The following is a 25456-nucleotide window of genomic DNA, read 5'->3' as shown; positions in this document are numbered from 1 at the left end:
CTGGGCGTTAAACGCCCAACAGCTAACCTCACTGGCGTTTAAACGCCAGTGGGTGCGTCCTCCAGGGTGTGCTGTTTTTCTTCCTGTTTTTCATTCTGTTTTTGCTTTTTTCATGGATTTCGTGACTTCTTATGATCATCAACCTACAAAAGACATAAAATAAGAAAAGAAAATAGTTAATTATAAAACATTGGGTTGCCTCCCAACAAGCGCTTCTTTAATGTCAATAGCTTGACAGAGGACTCTCATGGAGCCTCACAGATATTCAGAACCGTGTTGGAACCTCCCAACACCAAACTTAGAGTTTGAATGTGGGGGTTCAACACCAAACTTAGAGTTTGGTTGTGGCCTCCCAACACCAAACTTAGGGTTTGACTGTGGGGGCTCTGTTTGGCTCTGTTTTGGGAGAAGCTCTTCATGCTTCCTCTCTATGATGACAGAGGGATATCCTTGAGCCTTAAACACCAAGGACTCTTCATTCACTTGAATGATCAACTCTCCTCTATCAACATCAATTACAGCCTTTGCTGTGGCTAGGAAGGGTCTGCCAAGGATGATGGATTCATCCATGCACTTCCCAGTCTCTAGAACTATGAAATCAGTAGGGATGTAATGGTCTTCAACTTTAACCAGAACATCCTCCACAAGTCCATAGGCTTGTTTTCTTGAGTTGTCTGCCATCTCTAGTGAGATTTTTGCAGCTTGCACCTCAAAGATCCCTAACTTCTCCATTACAGAGAGGGGCATGAGGTTTACACTTGACCCTAAGTCACACAAGGCCTTCTTGAAGGTCATGGTGCCTATGGTACAAGGTATTGAAAACTTTCCAGGGTCCTGTCTCTTTTGAGGCAGTTTCTGCCTAGACAAGTCATTCAGTTCTTTGGTGAGCAAAGGGGGTTCATCCTCCCAAGTCTCATTTCCAAATAACTTGTCATTTAGCTTCATGATTGCTCCAAGGTATTTAGCAACTTGCTCTTCAGTGACATACTCATCCTCTTCAGAGGAAGAATACTCATCAGAGCTCATGAATGGCAGAAGTAAGTTCAATGGAATCTCTATGGTCTCATTTTGAGCCTCAGATTCCCATGGTTCCTCATTGGGGAACTCATTGGAGGCCAGTGGACATCCATTGAGGTCTTCCTCAGTGGCGTTCACTGCCTCTCCTTCCTCCCAAAATTCGGCCATGTTGATGGCCTTGCACTCTCCTTTTGGATTTTCTTCTGTATTACTTGGAAGAGTACTAGGAGGGAGTTCAATAATTTTCTTGCTCAGCTGACCCACTTGTCCTTCCAAATTTCTGATGGAGGACCCTGTTTCAGTCATGAAACTTTGAGTGGTTTTGGTTAGATCAGAGACCATTGTTGCTAAGTCAGAGGTAATCTGCTTAGAGCTCTCTGTCTGTTGCTGAGAAGATGATGGAAAAGGCTTGCCATTGCTAAACCTGTTTCTTCCACCATTATTATTGTTGAAACCTTGTTGAGGTCTCTGTTGATCTTTCCATGAAAGATTTGGATGATTCCTCCATGAAGGATTATAGGTGTTTCCATAGGGTTCTCCCATGTAATTCACCTCTTCTATTGAAGGGTTCTCAGGATCATAAGCTTCTTCCTCAGATGAAGCTTCCTTAGTACTGCTTGGTGCATTTTGCCTTCCAGACAGACTTTGAGAAATCATATTGACTTGTTGAGTCAATATTTTGTTCTGAGCCAATATGGCATTCAGAGTGTCAATCTCAAGAACTCCTTTCGTCTGACTAGTCCCATTGTTCACAGGATTTCTTTCAGAAGTGTACATGAATTGGTTATTTGCAACCATTTCAATCAGTTCTTGAGCCTCAGTAGGCGTCTTCTTCAGATGAAGAGATCCTCCAGAAGAGCTATCCAAAGACATCTTGGACAGTTCAGAGAGACCATCATAGAAAATACCTATGATGCTCCATTCAGAAAGCATATCAGTGGGACACTTTCTGATCAATTGTTTGTATCTTTCCCAAGCTTCATAGAGGGATTCTCCTTCCTTCTGTCTGAAGGTTTGGACTTCCACTCTAAGCTTACTCAATTTTTGAGGTGGAAAGAACTTTGCCGAGAAGGCATTGACTAGCTTTTCCCAAGAGTCCAGGCTTTCTTTAGGTTGAGAGTCCAACCATGTTCTAGCTCTGTCTCTTACAGCAAAAGGGAATAGCATTAGTCTGTAGACCTCAGGGTCAACCCCATTAGTCTTGACAGTGTCACAGATTTGCAAGAATTCAGCTAAGAACTGATGAGGATCTTCCAATGGAAGTCCATGGAACTTGCAATTCTGTTGCATTAGAGAAACTAATTGAGGCTTAAGCTCAAAGTTGTTTGCTCCAATGGCAGGGATAGAGATGCTTCTCCCATAGAAGTCGGGAGTAGGTGCAATAAAGTCACCCAGCACCTTCCTTGCATTGTTGGCATTGTTATTGTTTTCGGCTGCCATATGTTCTTCTTCTTTGAAGAATTCGGTTAGGTCCTCTACAGAGAGTTGTGTTTTGGCTTTTCTTAGCTTTCTCTTCAAGGTCCTTTCAGGTTCAGGATCAGCCTCAACAAGAATGCTTTTGTCCTTGCTCCTGCTCATAAGAAAGAGAAGAGAACAAGAAAATGTGGAATCCTCTATGTCACAGTATAGAGATTCCTTGAAGTGTCAGAGGAAAAGAAGAGTAGAAGACAGAAGTAGAAAATTCGAACTTATCAAAGGAGATAGAGTTCGAATTTTGCATTAAGGGATAGTGTTAGTCCATAAATAGAAGGATGTGAGAAGGAGGGAAGTGATTTTCGAAAATTAAGTAGAAAATTTGAAAACATTTTTTTTTGAAAAACATTACTTAATTTTCGAAAATGAAAATGGAAAAGAAATCAAGTGATTTTTGAAAAAGATTTTGAAATTAGAAATCAAAAAGATTTGATTGAAAACTATTTTGAAAAAGATGTGGTTAAGAAGATATGATTGGTTTTAAAAAGATGTGATTGAGAAGATATGATTTGAAAAAACATTTTAAAAAGATTTGATTTTGAAAATTAAAAACTTGACTAACAAGAAAAGATATGATTCAAACATTAAACCTTTCTCAACAGAAAAGGCAACATACTTGAAATGTTGAATCAAATCATTAATTGGTAGTAAGTATCTTTAAAAATGGAAAGAAATTGGTTTTGAAAAAGATTTGATTGAAAAATTGATTTGAAGGAGATTTGATTTTGAAAAGATTTTGAAAACTTAGAAAAAAAATTTGATTTGAAAACAAAATCTTCCCTTCTAGCCATCCTGGCGTTAAACGCCCAGAATGGTGCACATTCTGGCGTTTAACGCCCAAAATGCTACCCTTTTGGGCATTAAACGCCCAACCAGGTACCCTGGCTGGCGTTTAAACGCCAGTCTGTCCTTCTTCACTGGGCGTTTTGAACGCCCAGCTTTTTCTGTGCAATTCCTCTGCTGTATGTTCTGAATCTTCAATTCTCTGTATTATTGACTTGAGAAGACACAAATTAAAAATATTTTTGGATTTTTAATAATAAGGAAAAATCAAAATGCAACAAGAATCAAATAACAATGCATGCAAGACACCAAACTTAGCAGTTTGTATACTACTGACACTAACAGGATGAAAATGCATATGAGACACACAAAACACTCAAGTCAATAGAATTCAAAGATTAGAGCAAGTAAATCGTCAAGAACATCTTGAAGATCACCAAGATACATGAATGAATGCATGCAATTGACACCAAACTTAAGATGAGACACTAGACTCAAACAAGAAATATTTTTGGATTTTATGATTTTTTTTTTAATTTAATTTTTTTTTTGTGTTTTTCGAAAATTAAGTGGAAAAAGATATCAAAATTCTTAATGAGAATTCCAGGAATCAGTGCAATGCTAGTCTAAGACTCCGGTCCAGGAATTAGACATGGCTTCACAGCCAGCCAAGCTTTCAAAGAAAGCTTCGGTCCAAAACACTAAACATGGCCAAAGGCCAGCCAAGCCTTAGCAGATCACTGCTCCAAAAGCAAGATTGATTGAAATCAACAAGCTCTTGTGATGATAAGTTGAAACCTCGGTCCAATGAGATTAGACATGGCTTCTCAGCCAGCCAGACTTCAACAAATCATCATGAAACTCTAGAATTCATCTTCAAGAATTTCGAAAAAAAAATAAATACCTAATCTAAGCAACAAGATGAACCGTCAGTTGTCCAAACTTGAACAATCCCTGGCAATAACGCCAAAAACTTGGTGTTGTTGCCGGATCTTGGCACTGATGTTACCAAAAGCTTGCTCAAAACTTGAACAATCCCCGGCAACGGCGCCAAAAACTTGGTGCGCGAAATTGTGAACAATACTTTTTCACAACTCTCATAATCCCCGGTCATGAACCCCAAAAACTTGGTGTTCAATACCATGGCATTACACAACTTCGCACAACTAACCAGCAAGTGCACTGGGTCGTCCAAGTAATAAACCTTACGCGAGTAAGGGTCGATCCCACGGAGATTGTTAGTATTGAAGCAAGCTATGGTCATCTTGTAAATCTTAGTCAGGCAAACTCAATTGGATATGATGATGAACGAAAATAATACAAAGGTAAAGATAGAGATACTTATGTAATTCATTGGTAGGAACTTCAGATAAGCGCATGAAGATGCCTTCCCTTCCGTCTCTCTGCTTTCCTACTGTCTTCATCCAATCCTTCTTATTCCTTTCCATGGCAAGCTTGTGTAGGGTTTCACCGTTGTCAATGGCTACCTCCCATCCTCTCAGTGAAAACGATTGCATATGCTCTGTCACAGCACGCGGAATTCATCTGTCGGTTCTCAATCAGGCCGGAATAGAATCCAGTGATTCTTTTGCGTCTGTCACTAACGCCCCGCCTTCAGGAGTTTGAAGCACGTCACAGTCATTCAATCATTGAATCCTACTCAGAATACCACAGACAAGGTTAGACCTTCCGGATTCTCTTGAATGCCGCCATCAGTTCTTGCCTATACCACGAAGATTCCGATTAAAGAATCCAAGAGATATTCACTAGAGCCTTGGTTGCTTGTAGAACAAAAGTGGTTGTCAGTCACCTTGTTCATGGGTGAGAATGATGATGAGTGTCACGGATCACCACATTCATCAAGTTGAAGAACAAGTGATATCTTAGAACAAGAACAAGCGGAATTGAATAGAAGAACAATAGTAATTGCATTAATACTCGAGGTACAGCAGAGCTCCACACCTTAATCTATGGTGTGTAGAAGCTCCACCGTTGAAAATACATAAGCATAAGGTCTAGGCATGGCCGAATGGCCAGCCTCCCAATGATCTAAGATAGCATCAAAACAAGGATAACTACCCCGATATCTCAATACAATAGTAAAAGGTCCTACTTATAGAAAACTAGTAGCCTAGGGTGTACAGAGATGAGTAAAAGACATAAAAATCCACTTCCGGGCCCACTTGGTGTGTGCTTGGGCTGAGCAATGAAGCATTTTCGTGTAGAGACTCTTCTTGGAGTTAAACGCCAGCTTTTATGCCAGTTTGGGCGTTTAACTCCCATTTGGGTGCCAGTTCCGGCGTTTAACGCTGGAATTCCTGAGGGTGACTTTGAACGCCGGTTTGAGCCATCAAATCTTGGGCAAAGTATGGACTATCATATATTGCTGGAAAGCCCAGGATGTCTACTTTCCAACGCCGTTGAGAGCGCGCCAATTGGGCTTCTGTAGCTCCAGAAAATCCACTTCGAGTGCAGGGAGGTCAGAATCCAACAGCATCTGCAGTCCTTTTTGGTCTCTGAATCAGATTTTTGCTCAGGTCCCTCAATTTCAGCCAGAAAATACCTGAAATCACAGAAAAACACACAAACTCATAGTAAAGTCCAAAAAAGTGAATTTTAACTAAAAACTAATAAAAATATACTAAAAACTAACTATATCATATCAAAAACATACTAAAAATAATGCCAAAAAGCATACAAATTATCCGCTCATCAGATACCATCTGTAATAGCCCAGATCACCCGCTAGCACGATATTGTCTGCTTTGGCATACAAGGCCTCACAGTTTTGCCTTTGACAATAGGGATGATAGCCAAAGCCAACACACTCACTCATCAAACGCGTCATGCTAGGGAGAGGTATCCACACCCTTATAAGGCATGCTTCATTCTCCTCCCCAACTGATGTGGGACCTTACAAGTAGAAGGTTGAGGAGTCTCTTCGATTTAATTCCCAAACTATGGCATTGACAAGTTAGGTTGAGGAGTCCCTTTCTTGTTGCGTCAAGAAATTGGGTAGAAAGTAGAATAATTCTCTTTGTACTCAATTTCAATCTATCTTTTTTATTTTTTAATTTAAATTTCAATGTATCTTTTTTATTCAGTTTGAATCCTTATCTTCTTGTTATCTTTTATTTCTTTATCATTAATGATACGTGCTTCAAATGATCGTAATATGAAGAGTTCAATTGTTATTTAGAAGATATTATTAGTTTATATTTTTAGAATATTTTAATTTAATTTGATGTATTTTGATTTTGTTTATTTAATTACTAGATTGGGCCTTATGTTTATGGGCTTTAGGATTTTCTTTATTTTAATCTAATAAGAGGTTATAAATACCTCCTTAGCTATTGTAGTCGTAGAATAGAATGATTTAGAGGTTTGAAAATCTTTTTTTGGTTTCGTGATGATACCATGGTGTGGACAATTGAGATTGAGGAGTCCCTCTCTTGTTGCATCGGGGAATTGGGTAGTGTAACAGTCCAGACCACCTGCTAGTACGATATTGTCCGCTTTGCCACACAAGGGCTCACGGTTTTGCCTTTGACGATAGGGATAATAGCCGAAACCCCCCCACACTCACTCATCAAAATGCGTCATTCTAGAAAAAGGTATCCACACCCTTATAAGGCATGCTTCGTTTCCCTCCCCAACCGATGTAGGACCTTACAATCCACCTCCTAAGGGAGCCCAGCACCCTCGCTGGCACATCGATCCGGACTCCGGCTCTAATACTATCTGTAATAGCCCAGACCACCCGCTAGCATGATATTGTCCGCTTTGGCATACAAGGCCTCACAGTTTTGCCTTTGACAATAGTGATGATAGCCGAAACTCCCCACACTCACTCATCAAATGCGTCATGCTAGGGAGAGGTATCCACACCCTTATAAGGCATGCTTCATTCTCCTCCCCAACCGATGTGGGACCTTACAAGTAGAAGGTTGAGGAGTCTCTTTGACAAGTTAGGTTGAGGAGTCCCTTTCTTGTTGCGTCAAGAAATTGGGTAGAAAGTAGAATGATTCTCTTTGTTCTCAATTTCAATTTATCTTTTTTATTTTTTTAAATTTAAATTTTAATGTATCTTTTTTATTCACTTTGAATCCTTATTTTCTTGTTATCTTTTATTTCTTTATCATTAATGATACGTACTTCAAATGATCGTGATATGAAGAGTTCAAGTGTTATTTAGAAGATATTATTAGTTTATATTCTTAGAATATTTTAATTTAATTTGATGTATTTTGATTTTGTTTATTTAATTACTAGATTGGGCCTTATGTTTATGGGCTTTAGGATTTTCTTTATTTTAACCTAATAAGAGGTTATAAATACCTCCTTAGCTATTGTAGTCGTAGAATAGAATGATTTAGAGGTTAAAAAATCTTTTTTTGGTTTCGTGATGAAACCATGGTATGGACAATTGAGGTTGAGAAGTCCCTCTTTTGTTGCATCGGGAAATTAGATAGAAGGTTGAGGAGTCCCTTCGATTCAATTTCCAAACTATGGCGTTGACAAGTTAGGTTGAGGAGTCCCTTTCTTGTTGCGTCAAGAAATTGGTAGAAAGTAGAGTGATTTTCTTTGTACTCAATTTCAATTTATCATTTTTATTTTTATTTCAATTTCAATGTATTCTTTTTATTTAGTTTGAATCCTTATTTTCTTGTTTATCTTTTTTTTTTCTTTATCATTTGATATCAGAACTCAGGTATTAGATTAATTCTTATTAATCTATATTTGTTCTTCTTATATCATAAAAAAAAGTCCAGTGTCTGTCTCATCTTTCTTTTTGTTTTTGTGTTCTTGTTTTTGTTTGCGTTTTATTATTGTTTAAAAAAAAGAAGATGCATAAAGTGAAAAAAAAACAAAAAAAGGAAGAAAAAATATCTTTTTTGTAATTATTGTTCTTTTCATATATTATATTTTTCCACCTACAAGATTCGAGGACGAATCTTTTTTGAAGAGGAGGAGAATGATACGTGCTTCAAATGTTCGTGATATGAAGAGTTTAAGTGTTATTTAGAAGATATTAGTTTACATTTTTAGAATATTTTAATTTAATGTATTTTAATTTTGTTTATTTAATTACTAGATTGGACCTTATGTTTATGAGTTTTAGGATTTTTCTTTGTTTTAACCTAATAAGATGTTATAAATACCTCTTTAACTATTGTAGTCGTATAATAGAATGATTTAGAAGTTTGAAAACCTTTTTTTGGTTTTGTGATGAAACCATGGTGTGGACAGTTGAGGTTAAGGAGTCCCTCTTTTATTACATCGGGAAATTGGATAGAAGGTTGAGGAGTCTTTTTGATTCAATTTTTAAACTATGGCGTTGACAAGTTAGGTTGAGGAGTCCTTTTCTTGTTGCGTCAAGAAATTGGATAAAAAGTAGAGTAATTCTCATCGTACTTAATTTTAATTTATCTTTTTATTTTTATTTCAATTTCAATGTATCTTTTTTATTCAGATTGAATCCTTATTTTCTTATTTATCTTTTATTTCTCTATCACAATTTTTTTATTACAAAACAAACCTCCCAAACCTTTATAATTGCGAGTGAAGAAACTTTTGAAAATGTACCAGATATATTTGTTTTAATGAGCAGACATCATGGGCCTACATCGAGATTATTTTATGCTTATCGCGTCTGCTTTGGTATATAAATAATCATTTGATACTACAATAACATAATTATTATTACTATTTTGATTAAGCACTAATAGTAGTAATATTACAACTATATTTTAATAACATGTTAGAATCTTTGCTTCTAATTTAAATATTAAATATTATCACTAATTCCATTCCATTTCAGCATTTCTTTCCAAAAGGGGAAGTAGGGGCATATACTCACCTCAAAAGGAACCTTTCCCGTGTTGCTTTTTCCTTTACACACAACAAAACAGAGTCTAAAATAAAATAATAAAATAATAAAAGAGAAGAGAAATTATATGCAACGTTCATGGCTTATCAATTCATATCCGAAGCTGGTCCATGTTTACTTGTTTAAGGAGAGAATGGACGATCAGAAATTGCAAGCAACAATAAGCCCAGTGGGCCCCATAATCCCAATCATCATGCAACACTTGACTGCACTCGCAAACGCAGCACACGTAACAGTCCATCACTTCGTTTCAGTTTCATCGCTACCTGCCTTCTAGATAGTGCCACTTCTTCACCGTACAAATCCATCTCCCTATTATTAATTAAACTTAATAAACTCCATTTAGTGCTTCAACAGAGAAAATCTCACACCCAAACCCAAACCCAAACCCAAACCCAGTGGTCAGTGTCACGCTTCTCTCGCCTTATAAAGTAGTATAAAAATTCACAGCTCTCGATTCTGGATCTCTTTCCGTTTCTTCTTCCACTCAATAGCACGCGCACTCTGTTTTCTGAATCCTAATCTGAACCCTAGTGATCGAGGAAAATGGTTTACACCGTCTCGGGGATTCAGTTCCCCTCGGTTCCTTCGTTGCAGAAATCGTCGCAGCTGAGCTTCTACGATCGAAGGAGCGCTTCGTTCTCATTTCTCCTGAACAGGAACTCCTTCTCTCGTAAATAAGCTTTCTCTCATTCTTATGATGGTTCCGTTTTTTTGTTTGTTTGTGGAGTTGTCAGTTGTGTCAGGAGTGCTTGCTATTTTTGAACTTTGATTAGTGAGTTCTTTCTTCTTCTTCTTTTTTTCCCCGGTAGTTACGCTGTGAATCAATGAAAAACTGTTCGGTTGATGAATAGGAAACGGTAAACGACTGAAGCACCAAATTTAGATCATAAGATGACATCGTTTGCTTTGGCTGAGTGGAGACCGACTTTTGCGTTGCTCTGTTTTGTGCGGTTGCATGCAAGATGCATCTGTTACGAAATAGAATACTAAATGTTGTGGACTCTGGAGTCTGGATCGAATAATTGTGTTTGTGTGACTGGTTGGATAATTTTTGTATGTATTTCCGTGTTAAATTAACGTATCTGTGAAATCCAGCAGTTTTTGAACAAGAGTGATGGAATATAAAATAATCAGTTGTTAATAATAATAGCGTTCTTTTAGGTTCACTGTAGATATCTTTTGTTTCTTTCAGTTGCAGCTTCAATGTTGGGGAAAGTAATTGGATTTTCTATATTTCTTTTGCAACAAGTTCGGCTTGTAAACCTGTATTGCCAATAATTTATTCTGCATATTTTTGTTTTAGAAAAATGTGTAGAAGTTGTAACCAAATCCTGCTTTAATGCTACCTTACTCTTCATTGTTTGTTGAGAATATGAATTGAATCTTAACTGTGCGCAGTGTGTATTTAGGGACACAAACAATATCAAGATATTCTTGGTTGGTAACTTTAGTGAGGACATAAAGTGTGTTGCTAGTGCTTTTGTAGAAGGGACAAGTTCATGTCATACGGGCTGAAGAGCTTTTGTTCTTTTACACTTTTGGGCTATCGGGGAATGATTCCGCAATTGGTGTGTCTGGGTTGGTTCCTTAGGAGGCAGATGAGCTGTTTGACATGGTAGCAGAGTGTCCACAAGGACAGTGGTATCACTCTCCAAGATGCTGTATGGGGTACTTTTGAAGGATCAAATCACCTTTTAGACCCATCCAGATAAGAGAGAATAGTTCCCACGGAGGTCCCATGACTGATCTTGGGGTATTTTCCGCTTGCCTCTACCAAATGGGCCCAAGAAAGGCCATCAAATTCTTCCTTTGTCTCATTAACCGAATTAGATAATCTCCTGATGCTTGATCCAATTCCTATTCCTGATTTTCGGTTTGGAACATTTGGTATAGGGCAATAGTATGTAACTAGAGTGGTAATGATTGAACGAATCATTATAACAATGTGAAACTAGCATCAGTTGATTTGTAAAAATGGCTATCAATATTCAATGATTTATGAGTTTACTTATACATCAACATATTAACATTGAACCGAGAAAACACAACCTTGTAATAATATCTTTTTCATGGGATGAATGTAAAGTTTCTAGCTGGCATGCAGAACCAGGAATACTTGACAGGCATGAACACACCTCATTGATGTACATTCGCTTTTTCAGGGAAAAGTCTCGCTGTAAAATGTTCCCATGATTCTGACTTGTCATCTTCCTCGGTTGCTGAATCTGATAAAGTACTTATTCCTCAAGGTCATGATAACTCTTCAACCACGACTGATGAAGTTGAAGCTCCTGATATAACTTCAGAGGATCCGCAGGTGCTTTTTGTTTTTTTGCCATGTGGACTATATTTTCACAAATCACAATTGATTTTGCATATTTCTTGTTATGTGGCTCTCTGAATACGGCACCTGTGGTTTTGTTGTCATGTGTACTTGGAGTATCTATGAAATGTGTGCTTCTTTTTTAGGCCAAAAGTGTTACATTTGGTTGAGTTTCACTGTACTCGTCATTTGTTGATTTTAACTATGAGAAAAATCTGGAGGTGGAAGAGAATGGATAAACTTCATTGTTATATATGGAAAAAAGAGGAATATAACTGTTGTTCACTTTTCTTGCTGTGTCTAGTAAAAATGTAAGTGGAGTTTCTGAATAATATACTGTTATCAAAGTTAACTATCTACTTACTAAACTGTGAACATATACAAAACAGAAGTGAAGGTAGAAAGTATTTTTATGATCCAGATTCTTGTATGCTTTTCATGTTTTTGAGGATGTTAAATGGAACTAATAACAGAATAGGCATGATGATTTTTTGGATTAATGGAATAGATGAACTGAGTTTAAGGTGGAGCAACATTGAAATTTGTCTTTATTCTTGAATAATAGGGTGGTAATTATTTGTATGCACATCATTGTTAATCATTTGAAAGAAAATTTGCTCTGGAGCCCTTTGGAGATGTTATTACTGTTATACGGAAGTCATTTGTAATATTCTTAGCCTTTGAATGTAGGCATATATTCTTTGTATTGTATTTCAATATGCAGCATGCCTAGTACGAATGCTGCTTTTTGGTTATGGATTGACAATTTCTGGTTGTTCGTTATTATTTATCTATAAATTGGCTTTCTTGGAAATGATACTTTTCTTTACATTGTTGTGCATTTTCAGAAAATACAAGAGTTTACCATGAAAGGTGAGAAAATTGATTATGAAGCAGTTAGCACTGACAAAGATGACAAGGATGGGCAAGGTCATGTTTTGTCATCACATGTGGATGTTGACACCAATACTCAAGCTGAGAATACATCAGTATCTATAAACAAGAAAGTGAAGGTCGAAAGTGAGGAAGCTAGACCAAAGATCATTGCCCCACCTGGCACTGGTCATAAAATATATGAGATTGATCCATCTTTGCAAGCTCACCGTGCTCATCTTGACTTCCGGTAAGCTAACTTCTTGACCAATATTCTTATAAGTCAAACAAGAACCTGATGTTTTAAATGGAGTAGGGATTGCAGATGTGTAATGTTTTCATAGTGAGGCTAAATTGACCTTTTATTGATAATTTCATTTTCATGTTTCATGTTATTATGTGAAAAAAAAAATTACAATGTATGAGGGTGGCTAGCTAGGAGGGTGAGATGTACAACACTATGAAGTCCCCAAATCTTTTAAATTCATTGGCTAGTATCTCCTGTTGCAATTCCATGTGTGACATGTCGAAGAGATCTTACTACGGTTTCATGCTTTGAAATTGGTTCCAGATCATGAATCACTGACTGTTTTTGCATTACACAATTTTGTTTTGGTTACATGCGTTTCTTAAAATTTATTAGTTTATTGATATGTCTAGCTGATTCTACCAGTTTCCAAGTGGGATAAGTCTTTATTGTAATTGTTGTATGAGCTATTTCAATTGATGCACATCGAAATTGAAAGAGAAATAGTTTGAAGTAATTATTGACTGTATGAACTTGTGATTCAAAAGAATATGATGGATAAATAGGCAGCATTTTTTGGGCTTTGGCCTCTAGTGTTTACCCTTTAACAAAAACGATTATCTCCTTTGTGTTGGAATTTCCTTTGAAAATATTTTGTTACGTCAACTGATCTGGTTTGACCCTTTTATTTTATTAAACTAGATTGGTATTGTAATGAAGAAATTAGAACTAGGATAGGCGACGTGGCTCAAAGTAATTTATCTAGGCTTGGATATTGGTAGATGAAAAGTTCTTTTACATTTGGTATTATAGATATTTTTCTTACTGCCATTACTAAATTATTCAAATACTTTATCTTTCATTTCTGCTTATACTCAGGAAGATGATTAACATATGGTTTGATATGCTGTTTTTGGTTCCTAAACTGTGCATGTTTTAATTTTTGTACCTCTGAATACTAGATACTGTAACTAAATGGGAACATTAATTATTATTTTTTTTGAAATACTTATGTCTCAAATCACAGTTATGGACAATATAAGAGATTGCTTGAAGAAATTAACAAGAATGAAGGTGGTCTGGATGCATTTTCTCGTGGTTATGAAAAATTTGGCTTCACCCGCAGGTATTACATTGCACTTATTTTTAGAGGTCAATGCTGCTCACATCAAACAACTTCCCCCCATGAATTACTGATGGCACATTAAGGGTATGTTTGGGAATTTAGCTTCAAAGATAATTGAAAAGCAATCACCAATAATGGAATAATAACAAAAGCTAACAATGGAATACAAGAATGCATGTGAAAACTTTGTTGTTTGATTATGTAATGAAGGGAAAGACCTCTGATCGTTTAAAAAGTAAAATCCCTTCTTCACTCTTCAATTTGGAGGGAGTGAAAAGTGAATACAAAGAGGGTTCCAGTAGTTCTTATGTTGCCATTCCATTCTTTTTAAAAACAATTACCAAGCATATGTTCTATTATATACATCATGTCATTTTGTGCCTTGCATTCCATTGTATATGGTGATTGACTGACTGTGTTACTCAAACAAGAAATCTTGCAAGGGGCAACAAAAGTAAAACCTTTATAGGGAATAAAAGTATTGAATTTTTGCTCTAACTAATGATACGAGAAATTCCCAAGACTTGAACTACCAAACTCCAAATTTCCAAATTTTTTAACAATGAAATTCTTGTTTCATGGTCATGCTTCTAGCATTTGATTATATCTAACACATGCCTTTATTCAAGAAGATCCCAATAATGCACAGATCACCTTGTGCTGAACTTCTTATAGAGGAATAGGGGCAAGAATGGTCAAAATGAGGAACATATAGAGTTCCAAGAACTAAATTTAACTTAACATGGACACACAATGACACAGGTTACAATGTAGATTATATATATATATATATATATATATATATATATATATATATATATATATATATCAGAGATGGTTCTTAATTAGATGACTGAGTGTCTGAGTCCACAATGTACTTTAGAGTTTAGAGGTAATACAAGATAATTTAGCGGTAAATATTAGCCAAAATTTAATAACTATAAACTTTGTTTGCAGTGCTACAGGCATTACTTACAGAGAGTGGGCACCTGGAGCAACGGTATTTTCTTTATCTTAATTTTTTGAATCAAGATTAGTTCTTCTATGAATCAAAATCTTCTGTAATTGTATTCTTTTTAAGCATAAGCTTTGAAGGGAGTCCAGAGCCACCGGAGTTTCATATCATAAAACAACTTTCTGATTTACTATACATTTTAGTCGAAATACTGTTGTGGGCTTTCAGTGGACCCAATAAGTTAATTGCAACGGCTTTCAATACTGTTGTGGGTTTTCAGTGGACCCAATAATATTCCTTTGTCATTTATACCTTGATTGCACAATAGGCAATACTTATACTAGAGTTATAGAGTTGACTATACTTATGGTTGCTGACTTATTGTCGATATAATTATGATAGTAATCTCAAATTTACTGAACCTATGATTGCATTCATTTGGTAGAAAAGAAATGTTAAAAGCATTCTATAGATCAATTTCAAGATCTACCTTAGGAAGCATTAACACAAATTTTGAAGCAGTAATATCTTTTTCCTCATGTCCTTCCTATTTCCTACTCTATACATTATATATCTTCAAATAATATTTGTAGATAATCTAGTTTTGGATTTTGCTGATGTGGTATCTTTAAACTATCAAGAAAATCATATCAATTCTATATATAGTTGGTATTTTATTTCCACTGCAAATAATTATGGATATTATTGGATGCTTTTCAGTCAGCAGCATTAATTGGAGATTTCAACAACTGGAATCCAAACGCAGATGTAATGACTCGGGTATGTTATCTGTAATCATCCTTTGAAGTTTATACACGCAATTTAGGATGCTTCTGTCATGAATAAAGTAATGACTAACTAACTAGTGTAGCACAGATTTACCAACTTGAGGATTTTTATCTTCCAAATATTTTTCTGACATTTGATGTAGAATCTAGTGTATATGCCTCCTTGCTATCTGATGTACCTTTTTCCTATTCATTCCTTGTATGAGTTGTTTGGTATTTTCTTTAATTTCTTCCTTTCTAAATGTTCATGCCTTTTTTTGTTCCAATATATATATATATATATATATATATATATATATATATATATATATATATACAGAATGAGTTTGGTGTATGGGAGATCTTCTTGCCAAACAATGTGGATGGTTCACTGCCAATTCCTCATGGTTCTCGAGTCAAGGTAGTTTTTCTCCTTAACATTGTATGTTTAGTTATATATGGTTGTTAATGTTTATAAACTCCATATATTAATATAATAATTGATTGTGATCTTTACTTTATTCACTATCAACAAATGGCTTTATTACTTTCAAACAGGCCTAGGCCTGCAATTGTCATTCTTTTAATGTTGACAAATTGAGTAATTGTGTAGGCAATGAATCTTGAATCCCAATTAGCAATAATTAATATTCCAATATATGAAATATAGTTAAACATAATTTTTACTTGTATGTTTATACTTTATATATCTTTTTTCTTGCAAATTACTGCAAGTGATTAGACAAAACCCTTGCATGTAAGAATGAGAATTCTGTTATAACAAAAGCAATGAAGCAACTATTGAAGGATGTATGAAATTTTATCCCCTATTATTGAAAAGCTTGCAAAAGAAATTTTAGTGATTCATGCGATGGTGCTAGTGTCTCTGCAATACTTAAACTGCTCAGACATCGTGATGTGTTGTTGAGTTTGTTTCAATGTTGACAATCTGGCCTATGCAATTATGTATGCTCGAAATTGTGTGACAAAAATAAATAATTAAATAATTAATAACTGCAGGAGATTACCGTATTGATCTTACTGATGTACAGATATTCTTATCTCTTCTGTAGTGATATTTAGTTTCTTTTCTTAAAATAAATAAATAAACAAAATAAAAAATAAGATAAATAAATAAATTTGAGGTATTTCTGCATTTCTTATCCGTAAATTAGGGATGCTATCTTTAGGAAATCCCCTATCTACCTGAGATTAGACCAATTTTACAAGTTCATTGATGATGCTTCAAGAACCTTCCTCGTTGAAAGCTTTTTTTACCTTTCCAGTGCAGTATACAGTGTAGCATAATAAGCTTCGTGGAAACGATCTTTCTTTGTCTTGTTCCGAAGAAGCTTTATTATTTATTTTTGCTAGCATCATCTTAGTGACTTTGGAGAAAGTATGGCATCCAACTCCTTGTCAGCATATAAGTAGGCATTTCACTAACTGCATTTAATCAAATGACAGGTTATAATGAAGATTGGTGACTTGGCTAACTTTGGCATCTTTCTCCATTCCTTTGATTTTAATATTAATTATTTCTTTTGGGGATATCTTATCCTTGACTAATGTAATACCCAACTTTATCCGTCTTATAAAACTTGTATAAAAAGTGGGGTACCAATCTACCATATATGAAAAACATTGATAGATGGCTTGAACTATGGCTGTGGGTTTATTCTGTGAACTAACTATCTCTATAACACATTTGTAGATCCGCATGGAAACTCCGTCTGGAATCAAAGATTCAATCCCTGCTTGGATAAAGTTCTCTGTACAGGCTCCTGGTGAAATTCCATATAATGGTATATACTATGATCCACCAGAAGAGGTAGGTTTCAATGTCTCTTTCATTTATGCCAACCGAAATGAAAAATGTAGTTTCTCTTCCCCTTTCCATTCTAGCATTTGTTACAGAATGGAATTGTATTTTCTCCCTCGCTTGGGTGATATATGATCGTGTCTTCAAGGAAAATTTTATTACTTTTATAATATAATGTAATATAATATGATATGCAAAGAGGTAGACAAGTTTGTAGTATTGCATGCCACTGCTGATCTGCCACTCTGTCTTGATGTTTTCTTATTGTTATATGCCAAAGATTTCACATGCCCCCTTCACCAAACGCCTGAGATGTACTTTGCTTAAAGTATAATGCCATATTCTTGTGCCTTAAAAAAAGAATGGTAGACAAGACTGCAATGTTCAGTTTAACCATGTTTGTCAAATGTGTCATGAAAATTAGTCTATGGTAATAGACTCTTAAGTAAATGAAAAGAAAATAATCATTTAGTGATAACAGTATGTTTAGCTATCCATACAGGTGTTAGTAATCATTGACTTATGTATATGATAACCTACTTTGAAAAAAGTTTGTTGAACTAATAATGTTTGATTTCTCAGTCATGCATTCCTGTTTTAAATTTGTTTTGGTTTTCTTTTCTATGCAGGAAAAATATGTCTTCAAATATCCACAGCCAAAGAGACCAAAATCACTTAGAATATATGAATCACATGTTGGAATGAGTAGTCCGGTGAGCATTTTTACACTTTTCTTAAGGAATGAGTAAAGGAAGTCTAATTTTTAAAGACACCATCCACAACCAAGTTTTATTAAACTGAGGCAACTGTGACTGGAGTACTGGACTGACCTCATGACATTTTGAGGATCCATGTTGCAAGACTATCAAAGAAGAGTATCTAAAATATGTCAAAGTTCAAATTGATACTTGCTCCACAATTCTTTCATGTATTTTTTACGTGAAGTTAAATAATCTTACGTTAGCAAATTAACAAAAACAATTTTAGTAAGCCAATTCTTTGGTAACTGCTAAGAGAAAGCATATTATAACAAGCAGTGGGCTTTACCCTTTTTGGTTATTTTCAAAATGAAAACTCATTAGATGATTTTTTATTGCATTGGTCTTTTTTCAGATAATTGCTGTCAATCTTATTTGCATACCTGAATGTTTTGCATAATGTCAGACTAAATCTATCAAAATTCAAGTGCATCGGTAGAGTTTCAATTGTTCTTTACAACTAACTTATCGACTTTGAGGTGCAGGAACCAAAAATCAATACGTATGTCAACTTTAGAGATGAAGTGCTACCTCGCATTAAAAGGCTTGGCTATAATGCTGTCCAGATTATGGCTATTCAAGAGCATTCTTATTATGCTAGCTTTGGGTAATTCTTGTGCAATCTGATGTTGCCAACTTTTTCCCCTTCTCCCTATCCCAAATTGCTCTCGGCTTGTGATTCAAAGAATAACATCCATTTTTGCTATATATTTTTTTATTTTGTCTCTTATTGTGTTCCTCCTAAAAATTGATGACCTGATAGTTAAAAAGCTGTTATGCATGAATCAGGTACCATGTTACAAATTTCTTTGCACCTAGCAGCCGGTTTGGAACTCCGGATGATCTCAAGTCTCTCATAGACAAAGCCCATGAATTAGGCCTGCTTGTTCTGATGGATATTGTACATAGGTAAATGGTGTTAATATTCTGTTTTGATCAATATCTACGAATCTTGTCTTTCATCCTTTTCTTCAAGTTACCATTATATGGATTTTGTTACATTCATGATCTTGTTGTGCCATATTTTTAAAATTGCTGCTAATACAACCAACATATTGTGAATGCAGTCATGCATCAAATAATACACTGGATGGGCTGAACATGTTTGATGGAACTGATACTCATTACTTCCATGGTGGGTCACGAGGTTATCATTGGATGTGGGATTCTCGTCTTTTTAACTATGGAAGCTGGGAGGTAAGTGCTGTCTGCACAGAATTCATTAACATTTTTGTCAACATTTTTCCTTATTATTTACCCTTGCAGAGTAATGCCATATTTTTAATTCTTAATATAGGTTCTAAGGTATCTGCTTTCAAATGCAAGATGGTGGCTGGAAGAATATAAGTTTGATGGGTTTCGATTTGATGGTGTCACATCAATGATGTATACTCATCATGGATTGGGGGTATGTGATACTTGATTTTTTTGTGATTTGTCTTTGTCTCAATATTTTAAGTTAATTTGTCTCTGGTTGTACTTATAGACTATTATCATGAAGGATAATTAGACCACCATGTGAATGAAATTCAAAATATAATGGCTTCTGACTATTTTCTCCACAATGCGGATAACTGGAGACCTTTATTGTTTTCATTAGCTTGTATGCTTATGCTACACTGCCTATGTTGAGAAGAATGTCTTAGCCTCGTCTTGCTATTGAATTTCTTTCTTGGCTTGGAAATAATTGTGATCATAATTTTTTTTACTTCATTATTGGATGGAATATTTACAATGTGCTTAGAATTTCAATAATATAGTGTTAAATTTCCTTGTTGGGAGAATCAAAATGACAGGGCCCAACTGAAAGTAGAATATATAGTTATCTCTCATTGTTCAGTTCAGTTCAATAGTAGAAGAAATGATCTGGAATCAATCATTGGATAGTACTGGCTTCTGGTTATATATGATATGAAACAAGTAAACGAAAGAAAATAAGTACAAGATATACAAAGGGAACTGTGTATTAAACAACTAATAGATAGGAGGTTGATATTTAAAGAAAAAGCATTCCATGTTCTTCAGCATATGTTACAAAATAACATGTTTTCCATGATGCAGGTTGGTTTTACTGGAAATTACAATGAGTACTTCGGTTTTGCAACTGATGTTGATGCTGTGGTTTACCTGATGCTGGTTAATGATGTCATTCATGGGCTCTTTCCTGAGGCTGTTACTATTGGTGAAGATGTATGCTAACCTTTCGTATGTTTAAAATTTTGTTAACAGCTTAGCAACTATGTTACTTCTGTTATACCCTGCTTGAAATGTGATTTGAGTTTAGCATTTGTCACTGCTCAAAACTTGATTATTTGTCAATGGTAAACATGTAAGTAACCCAACGGCAGTAAAAAATAACTGGAAAAAATTATGTGGCTGAATCATCTACTTGACTCGATGAAAACTGCAGTTAACATTACAATTATCTTTTCATTTACAGGTCAGTGGAATGCCAACATTTTGCCTTCCTACACAAGATGGTGGGGTTGGCTTTGACTACCGCCTGCACATGGCCATTGCAGACAAGTGGATTGAGATTCTCAAGTAACCTTATTTTAATCTGGAACCCGACATGTTAAATTTCCTTCTTAAGTAGTGTTGATTGTGGATATTTATGCTTTACATATAAAGTATATGATGAATTTGCGTGAAACTGAAAGAGACATGGCTTGGTGCTGTAAAATGATAAAAATAACATAAGAACGGCTGGAAAAATAAGACCAGGATTATTTAATCCTTTGTTTAGTATTGTATTTGGATTACGAAATAACCTTTTAGGTTAAATCCCAATTGGAATGGCTATAAAAGAAAAGAGTATCAATCTGAAGTTCCATAGTACAAGCAACTCAAATATGACACAGGTTAAGTTATCAGCAAATGCATGGAATGTGTTAGTACTTTGGAGAATTCTTAAGTCACATAATTAATTGCTGTACTTTCTACTTGTAAGGAGTAATCGAACATAACTGGGGTGATTATGTTTGAAGTTAATGCCAGTCATTCACTTACAATGTTACTAAGCTCCTTAGAGTGTAAGCGGAGACTTTGCATGTGGAAAATGCACACTTCCCGTGTCTTAACATTTTTACTATTTTAGGCAATGTCAAATTGTGTCTCTTTTATCATTCCACCTCTATAGGCCATCGTCATCTTATGGTTTGTTACAAGGTTGGAAAAAAAAAAAAACTATGTCTGACTTCAGCCACGTCCTCTTTCATGTAGGAAGAAAGATGAAGACTGGGAAATGGGTGATATAGTTCACACTCTCACAAACAGAAGGTGGCTAGAAAAATGTGTAGCATATGCTGAAAGTCATGACCAAGCTTTGGTTGGGGACAAGACAATTGCATTTTGGTTGATGGACAAGGTGTTTAGCTCTTCCATATACTGTCTCTCTCAATTACTTGAAAATGTTTATTCTGAAGAACTGGCTGCTTTGAAAAGATAAAAAAATGGAGTTTCATCCAGTTGAGTGTAGACTGTGGATATACTGCATTGGGAGTTCTTTTTATTTGTAGCTGCTATACATAAACGAATAATTGGTGGATGAATATAAATCATGTGGAAATCTATCATCTGCATTTGCATTACACTCCTGATATTGGGGACAATTCTTGTAGCTTATAGGAATCTAATATGGCATCCTTCAATTCTCTTGTCAAATCATTAAGGACCCTTGTTTTATACATTGCTGTGTTTTAGCTACTTTTTTCATAATATTTTGTTTGGTTGCTTCAGGATATGTATGACTTCATGGCCTTAGATAGACCATCTACTCCTCTCATAGATCGTGGTATAGCACTACACAAGATGATTAGGCTTATCACAATGGGTCTTGGTGGGGAAGGGTATTTGAATTTTATGGGGAATGAATTTGGCCATCCTGGTAAGCATATGGGAATTGCTTTTTGTCATTATTAATGTAAGGATTTAAAAATAATTTGAGCAGCAGTTGCATTTAATGTTGACAAGAAAAGGGGTTTGCACTTTGTTGTTTCTGTTCAGAGTGGATTGATTTTCCAAGGGGTGATCAACATCTTCCTACTGGTGCAGTAATTCCCGGGAATAATTACAGTTATGATAAATGTAGGCGTAGATTTGACTTGGTAAGTTCCTGGTTATTTTTATCCACATTACGCGCATTACTTGTGCACATTCTCACTGTCTATCCTTGTGGGGGATTCAAAGAAAATAGTTCATAAGATTAACAAAATTATCTTTATACCCTTGTTTAATCAGGGGGATGCAGACTATCTTAGATATAGGGGGATGCAAGAATTTGATCAGGCTATGCAGCATCTGGAAGAAAGGTTTGGTGTAAGTGTTCATTTTTTCCTGACTTTCTGGGATTTAATTGCATTATTTCTCATCAATGGAGTTACCTTGTGGGAAGTTGGTTTTGACTATGGCAACAATATTTAAAACAAATGTGTGAGCCATTCTTTATTTTTAATTCTTCTGATACAGGTTCTACCAGAATGTTTATGCTCTCTTTTTGTGTTCTTTATAGAGTACTATGGCATTTGATCTAATTTGGATCCCCTTAGGGGAAGCAGTTATAGGAAGTTAACTATATTTAACTTTGCAGTTCATGACTTCTGAACACCAATATATTTCTCGGAAACATGAGGGTGACAAAGTTATAGTGTTTGAAAGGGGCAAACTTGTATTTGTCTTCAATTTTCATTGGTACAACAGCTATTCAGATTACAGAGTTGGATGTTTAAACCCAGGGAAATACAAGGTATGATCTGCTACTCTGACAAGACAATGTTGATAACATTTTTTTTAATAGATAGGAAATAAGTTTTCATTCGTAAAAGACGTCAAACATCATTTACAATAGATTTAGATCTAAAGAAGAAAGTTGGACATTTTCTATGTTGAACTAAATCCCGAGAATAAGTACAATTTCAGTTACAAAGAATCTTAAACAGTGGAAACAAAGTCAAATTTGGCTTTTTTAAGTTTCTAAATCTACACAGAAAGTGCTACAATAAAAAAAGGGTAGCCCGGTAAACAAGCATCACAAGCATCCCGCGATAAGGGTTCAGGGAAGGGCCACACCAAAAGGGTATATGTACGCAGCCTAACCTGCTAATTACATATATGGCTGTTTTCGTGGCTTGAACTCGTGACTTTTAGGTCATACGGAGACAACTCAACCATTGTCCCAAGGCACCCTTTCACAGAAAGTGCTACAATATAGTAAAATATTTTCAGAGCTTAGTCTTACCGACAAAATCCGGGAAATAACCCCTCCATCAATGCTTCCTATTAAGAGGAAAGGGGATGGATGTGTAAAAAAGGATCCTGTGATTATGGGTGTTTTATCACTCGAGAAATTTGACAAGCATGAACTGGTACTGGCATCTCTACCTCCTTCTAACGCTTATCTCTTTTCTTGCTTCTTTGCTTTAATCCTTTTGATTGCTCCCTATAGAAGATCGATTGAAGAGGCCTTATTTCTATAGAGAAAATGAATAGCCAATTAACGATACTGATTCCAGGCCTATTAGCCCTTCATTTTTACTGGCCTGAAGCTTAAAGAAAAATGGCCATAGATAAAATATTTTTTCCTTCTTTTTGAGCAAATCTGAGCATACTTTTTGATCAAATCTTCCCTTGATGCACTCTCCAAGATCTATAAAATAGACTAACTATCCACAAAGGAAAAACAAGAAACACCACAAAAGGAGAGATATAACAACATGAAGGAACAGGGGAGGGCCTCTGCTGCCTTGCAAGGCTGTGGCGGCAGCGGCCCTCCACTAAAGTGCATTATGTTTTCTTCTTTGCTTAGAGAGGGAAGAGAGAAAGGTTCTGTATATGACCCCTATAATTTGAAACTATTGACAATGTTGCTAGCATTAGAACATGAAATTCTCGTGTATACCAATGCAAAGCTACCACCTGTTTTTTAAACCTGAGGAACGTCGATTACTCCTTTTCATCATTGTCTGGTTAGTTTACGAATTCAGCAAAGCAGTTTAGTGATTAACTATTTCCTTTCTTAACAGTATGCTCTCAATTGAATCAATTATAGTCTCTTGTATTAGTGTGAAGGTGAAGTGCATGTTAATATTATTCTACTACAAAAATGAATCATTTTTGTTCTCTCATTTAAATAATTGAAGTTTGTATGAGTGAATTTTAGTGAATATTCAATAACTGAGCTAGAAGTCCCCAACGAAGTAGTAAAGCCTTCTGCTCCTTTTTTCTCTGTCTCGTGTATCATCAATATGATATCTGTTCTGATAGCTAGAAAAAACTCTGCACTTGTATCGATTGATATACCACATTCCCATTTCAAGAAAGGCTATATTATAGGCACTGGTTGTCAGTGGCATCAAAATTCTGCCAAATACTATGTTTCCAGAATTAGTTTAGCATGTTGTGTAATGGATTGTGTTTTTTCTTGCTCTCAGATTGTCTTGGATTCAGATGATCCCTTGTTTGGTGGCTTCAACAGACTCAATCCCACAGCCGAGTACTTCACCTCTGTACGTGACTTGTCTAAAACTTCCTTTTATGTGCTCATGCTTGGGTGTGGAGCGCTAAGTTTTCCGTTTTGTCCTAATTGTGTTTCTGTTGACGGATTTTAATATTCATGTGGGCATCAACTCCTTGATTCCTTACAGGATGGATGGTATGACGGCCGACCCCGATCTTTTCTCGTGTATGCACCTTCTAGAACAGCTGTGGTGTATGCCCTCGCAGATGAAGCTGAGCCAGAGCCAACGCTAAAACCAGTTGAAGTCCTAAAACCAGTTGAAGTGCTAGTGATGGAACCAGAGCTAGAGCCAGAGCCAAAGCAAGTGCTAGAGTCAGAGTCAAAGCCAGAGCCAGTTGAAGCAGAAGTTGAACCCTGATGACTATTTTCTGGGACAAGTGTGACTAGTGCTGCATGGCATGTTTGCGATAACAACTCCAAGTCAAACTAGCCAACAAATATATTTGTCGGTAACGCTGAAAAGCTAAGAAGCTGAAGTAAAAAAGTCGGAATATCGTTCATTGTGAACCGCTATTTAATCTTAAGCGAGGCAGCATAGTAACGTGAAAATCTTGTACTTGTGTCTTGCTAGGTAAAATTATGTATAGCACGCAGAGTTTTATGTTTTTAGGGTTTTATGTTTGACCTCTACGGATCGCATCACATTTGAGGAATGTGAATTAGCAAAACATCTGTCCACGACCCTCACTGTACCCGAGCAGCATTCACCAATCAATCATTCCTAATTGCAAAGGTTCAGAGGGATCTTACCCTGAAAAATTTTGCGAGAGGCTTTTGCTTTTGTAAATGTCTCCGTCACATTTAGTTGTTGGTTGTAGCAATAAGCAGTGTTTCACATTTGATTGGTTCAATGCAAAAAGTTTTATGCTTGTGCAAACAAAGGTAAATCATTCTTTCACCAAGGA

The 25456-nt window shown here is 35.8% G+C and overlaps 1 protein-coding gene and 1 non-coding gene across 3 annotated transcripts; both read left to right on the top strand.

Annotated features, from left to right (window-relative positions):
- Positions 1-1944: 1944 nt before the first annotated feature.
- Positions 1945-2052, top strand: LOC112700566 (small nucleolar RNA R71). The gene has a single exon (XR_003153472.1). It is a non-coding gene; the product is annotated as a small nucleolar RNA R71 (small nucleolar RNA).
- Positions 2053-9256: 7204 nt separating this feature from the next.
- LOC112696663 (1,4-alpha-glucan-branching enzyme 1, chloroplastic/amyloplastic) lies at positions 9257-25432 on the top strand. 2 transcript variants are annotated; one of them, XM_025749486.3, is made up of 22 exons: positions 9257-9836; positions 11329-11483; positions 12338-12612; positions 13637-13735; positions 14693-14735; positions 15411-15470; positions 15798-15878; positions 17172-17288; positions 17909-17992; positions 18523-18644; positions 18827-18946; positions 19105-19234; positions 19335-19445; positions 20099-20227; positions 20478-20581; positions 21260-21404; positions 21776-21923; positions 22043-22143; positions 22277-22354; positions 22626-22781; positions 24466-24540; positions 24679-25432. In XM_025749486.3, the coding sequence occupies exons 1-22, from the start codon at positions 9710-9712 to the stop codon at positions 24907-24909; spliced, it is 2691 nt and encodes an 896-aa protein (XP_025605271.1). In that variant the 5' UTR covers positions 9257-9709; the 3' UTR covers positions 24910-25432. The 2 variants fall into 2 exon arrangements, with proteins under 2 accessions (XP_025605271.1, XP_072053141.1); XM_072197040.1 differs by lacking the exon at positions 9257-9836 and adding an exon at positions 10576-10919.
- The last annotated feature ends 24 nt before the right edge of the window (positions 25433-25456 follow it).

This window comes from Arachis hypogaea, chromosome 6, assembly GCF_003086295.3.
Source record: "Arachis hypogaea cultivar Tifrunner chromosome 6, arahy.Tifrunner.gnm2.J5K5, whole genome shotgun sequence".
NCBI lineage: Eukaryota > Viridiplantae > Streptophyta > Magnoliopsida > Fabales > Fabaceae > Arachis > Arachis hypogaea.
The sequence above is the reverse complement of the archived record's forward strand: the minus strand, read 5'-3'. Positions and strand labels throughout refer to the sequence as shown.

Excerpts from the sequence above, each read along its gene's own strand:
- LOC112696663 (XM_025749486.3), top strand. The coding sequence starts at position 9,710 with ATGGTTTACACCGTCTCGGGGATTCAGTTCCCCTCGGTTCCTTCGTTG. Across the intron at positions 17,993-18,522 it reads ATGTTGGAATGAGTAGTCCG|GAACCAAAAATCAATACGTA; the intron begins GTGAGCATTTTT and ends TTTGAGGTGCAG. Across the intron at positions 21,405-21,775 it reads CATTTTGGTTGATGGACAAG|GATATGTATGACTTCATGGC; the intron begins GTGTTTAGCTCT and ends TGGTTGCTTCAG.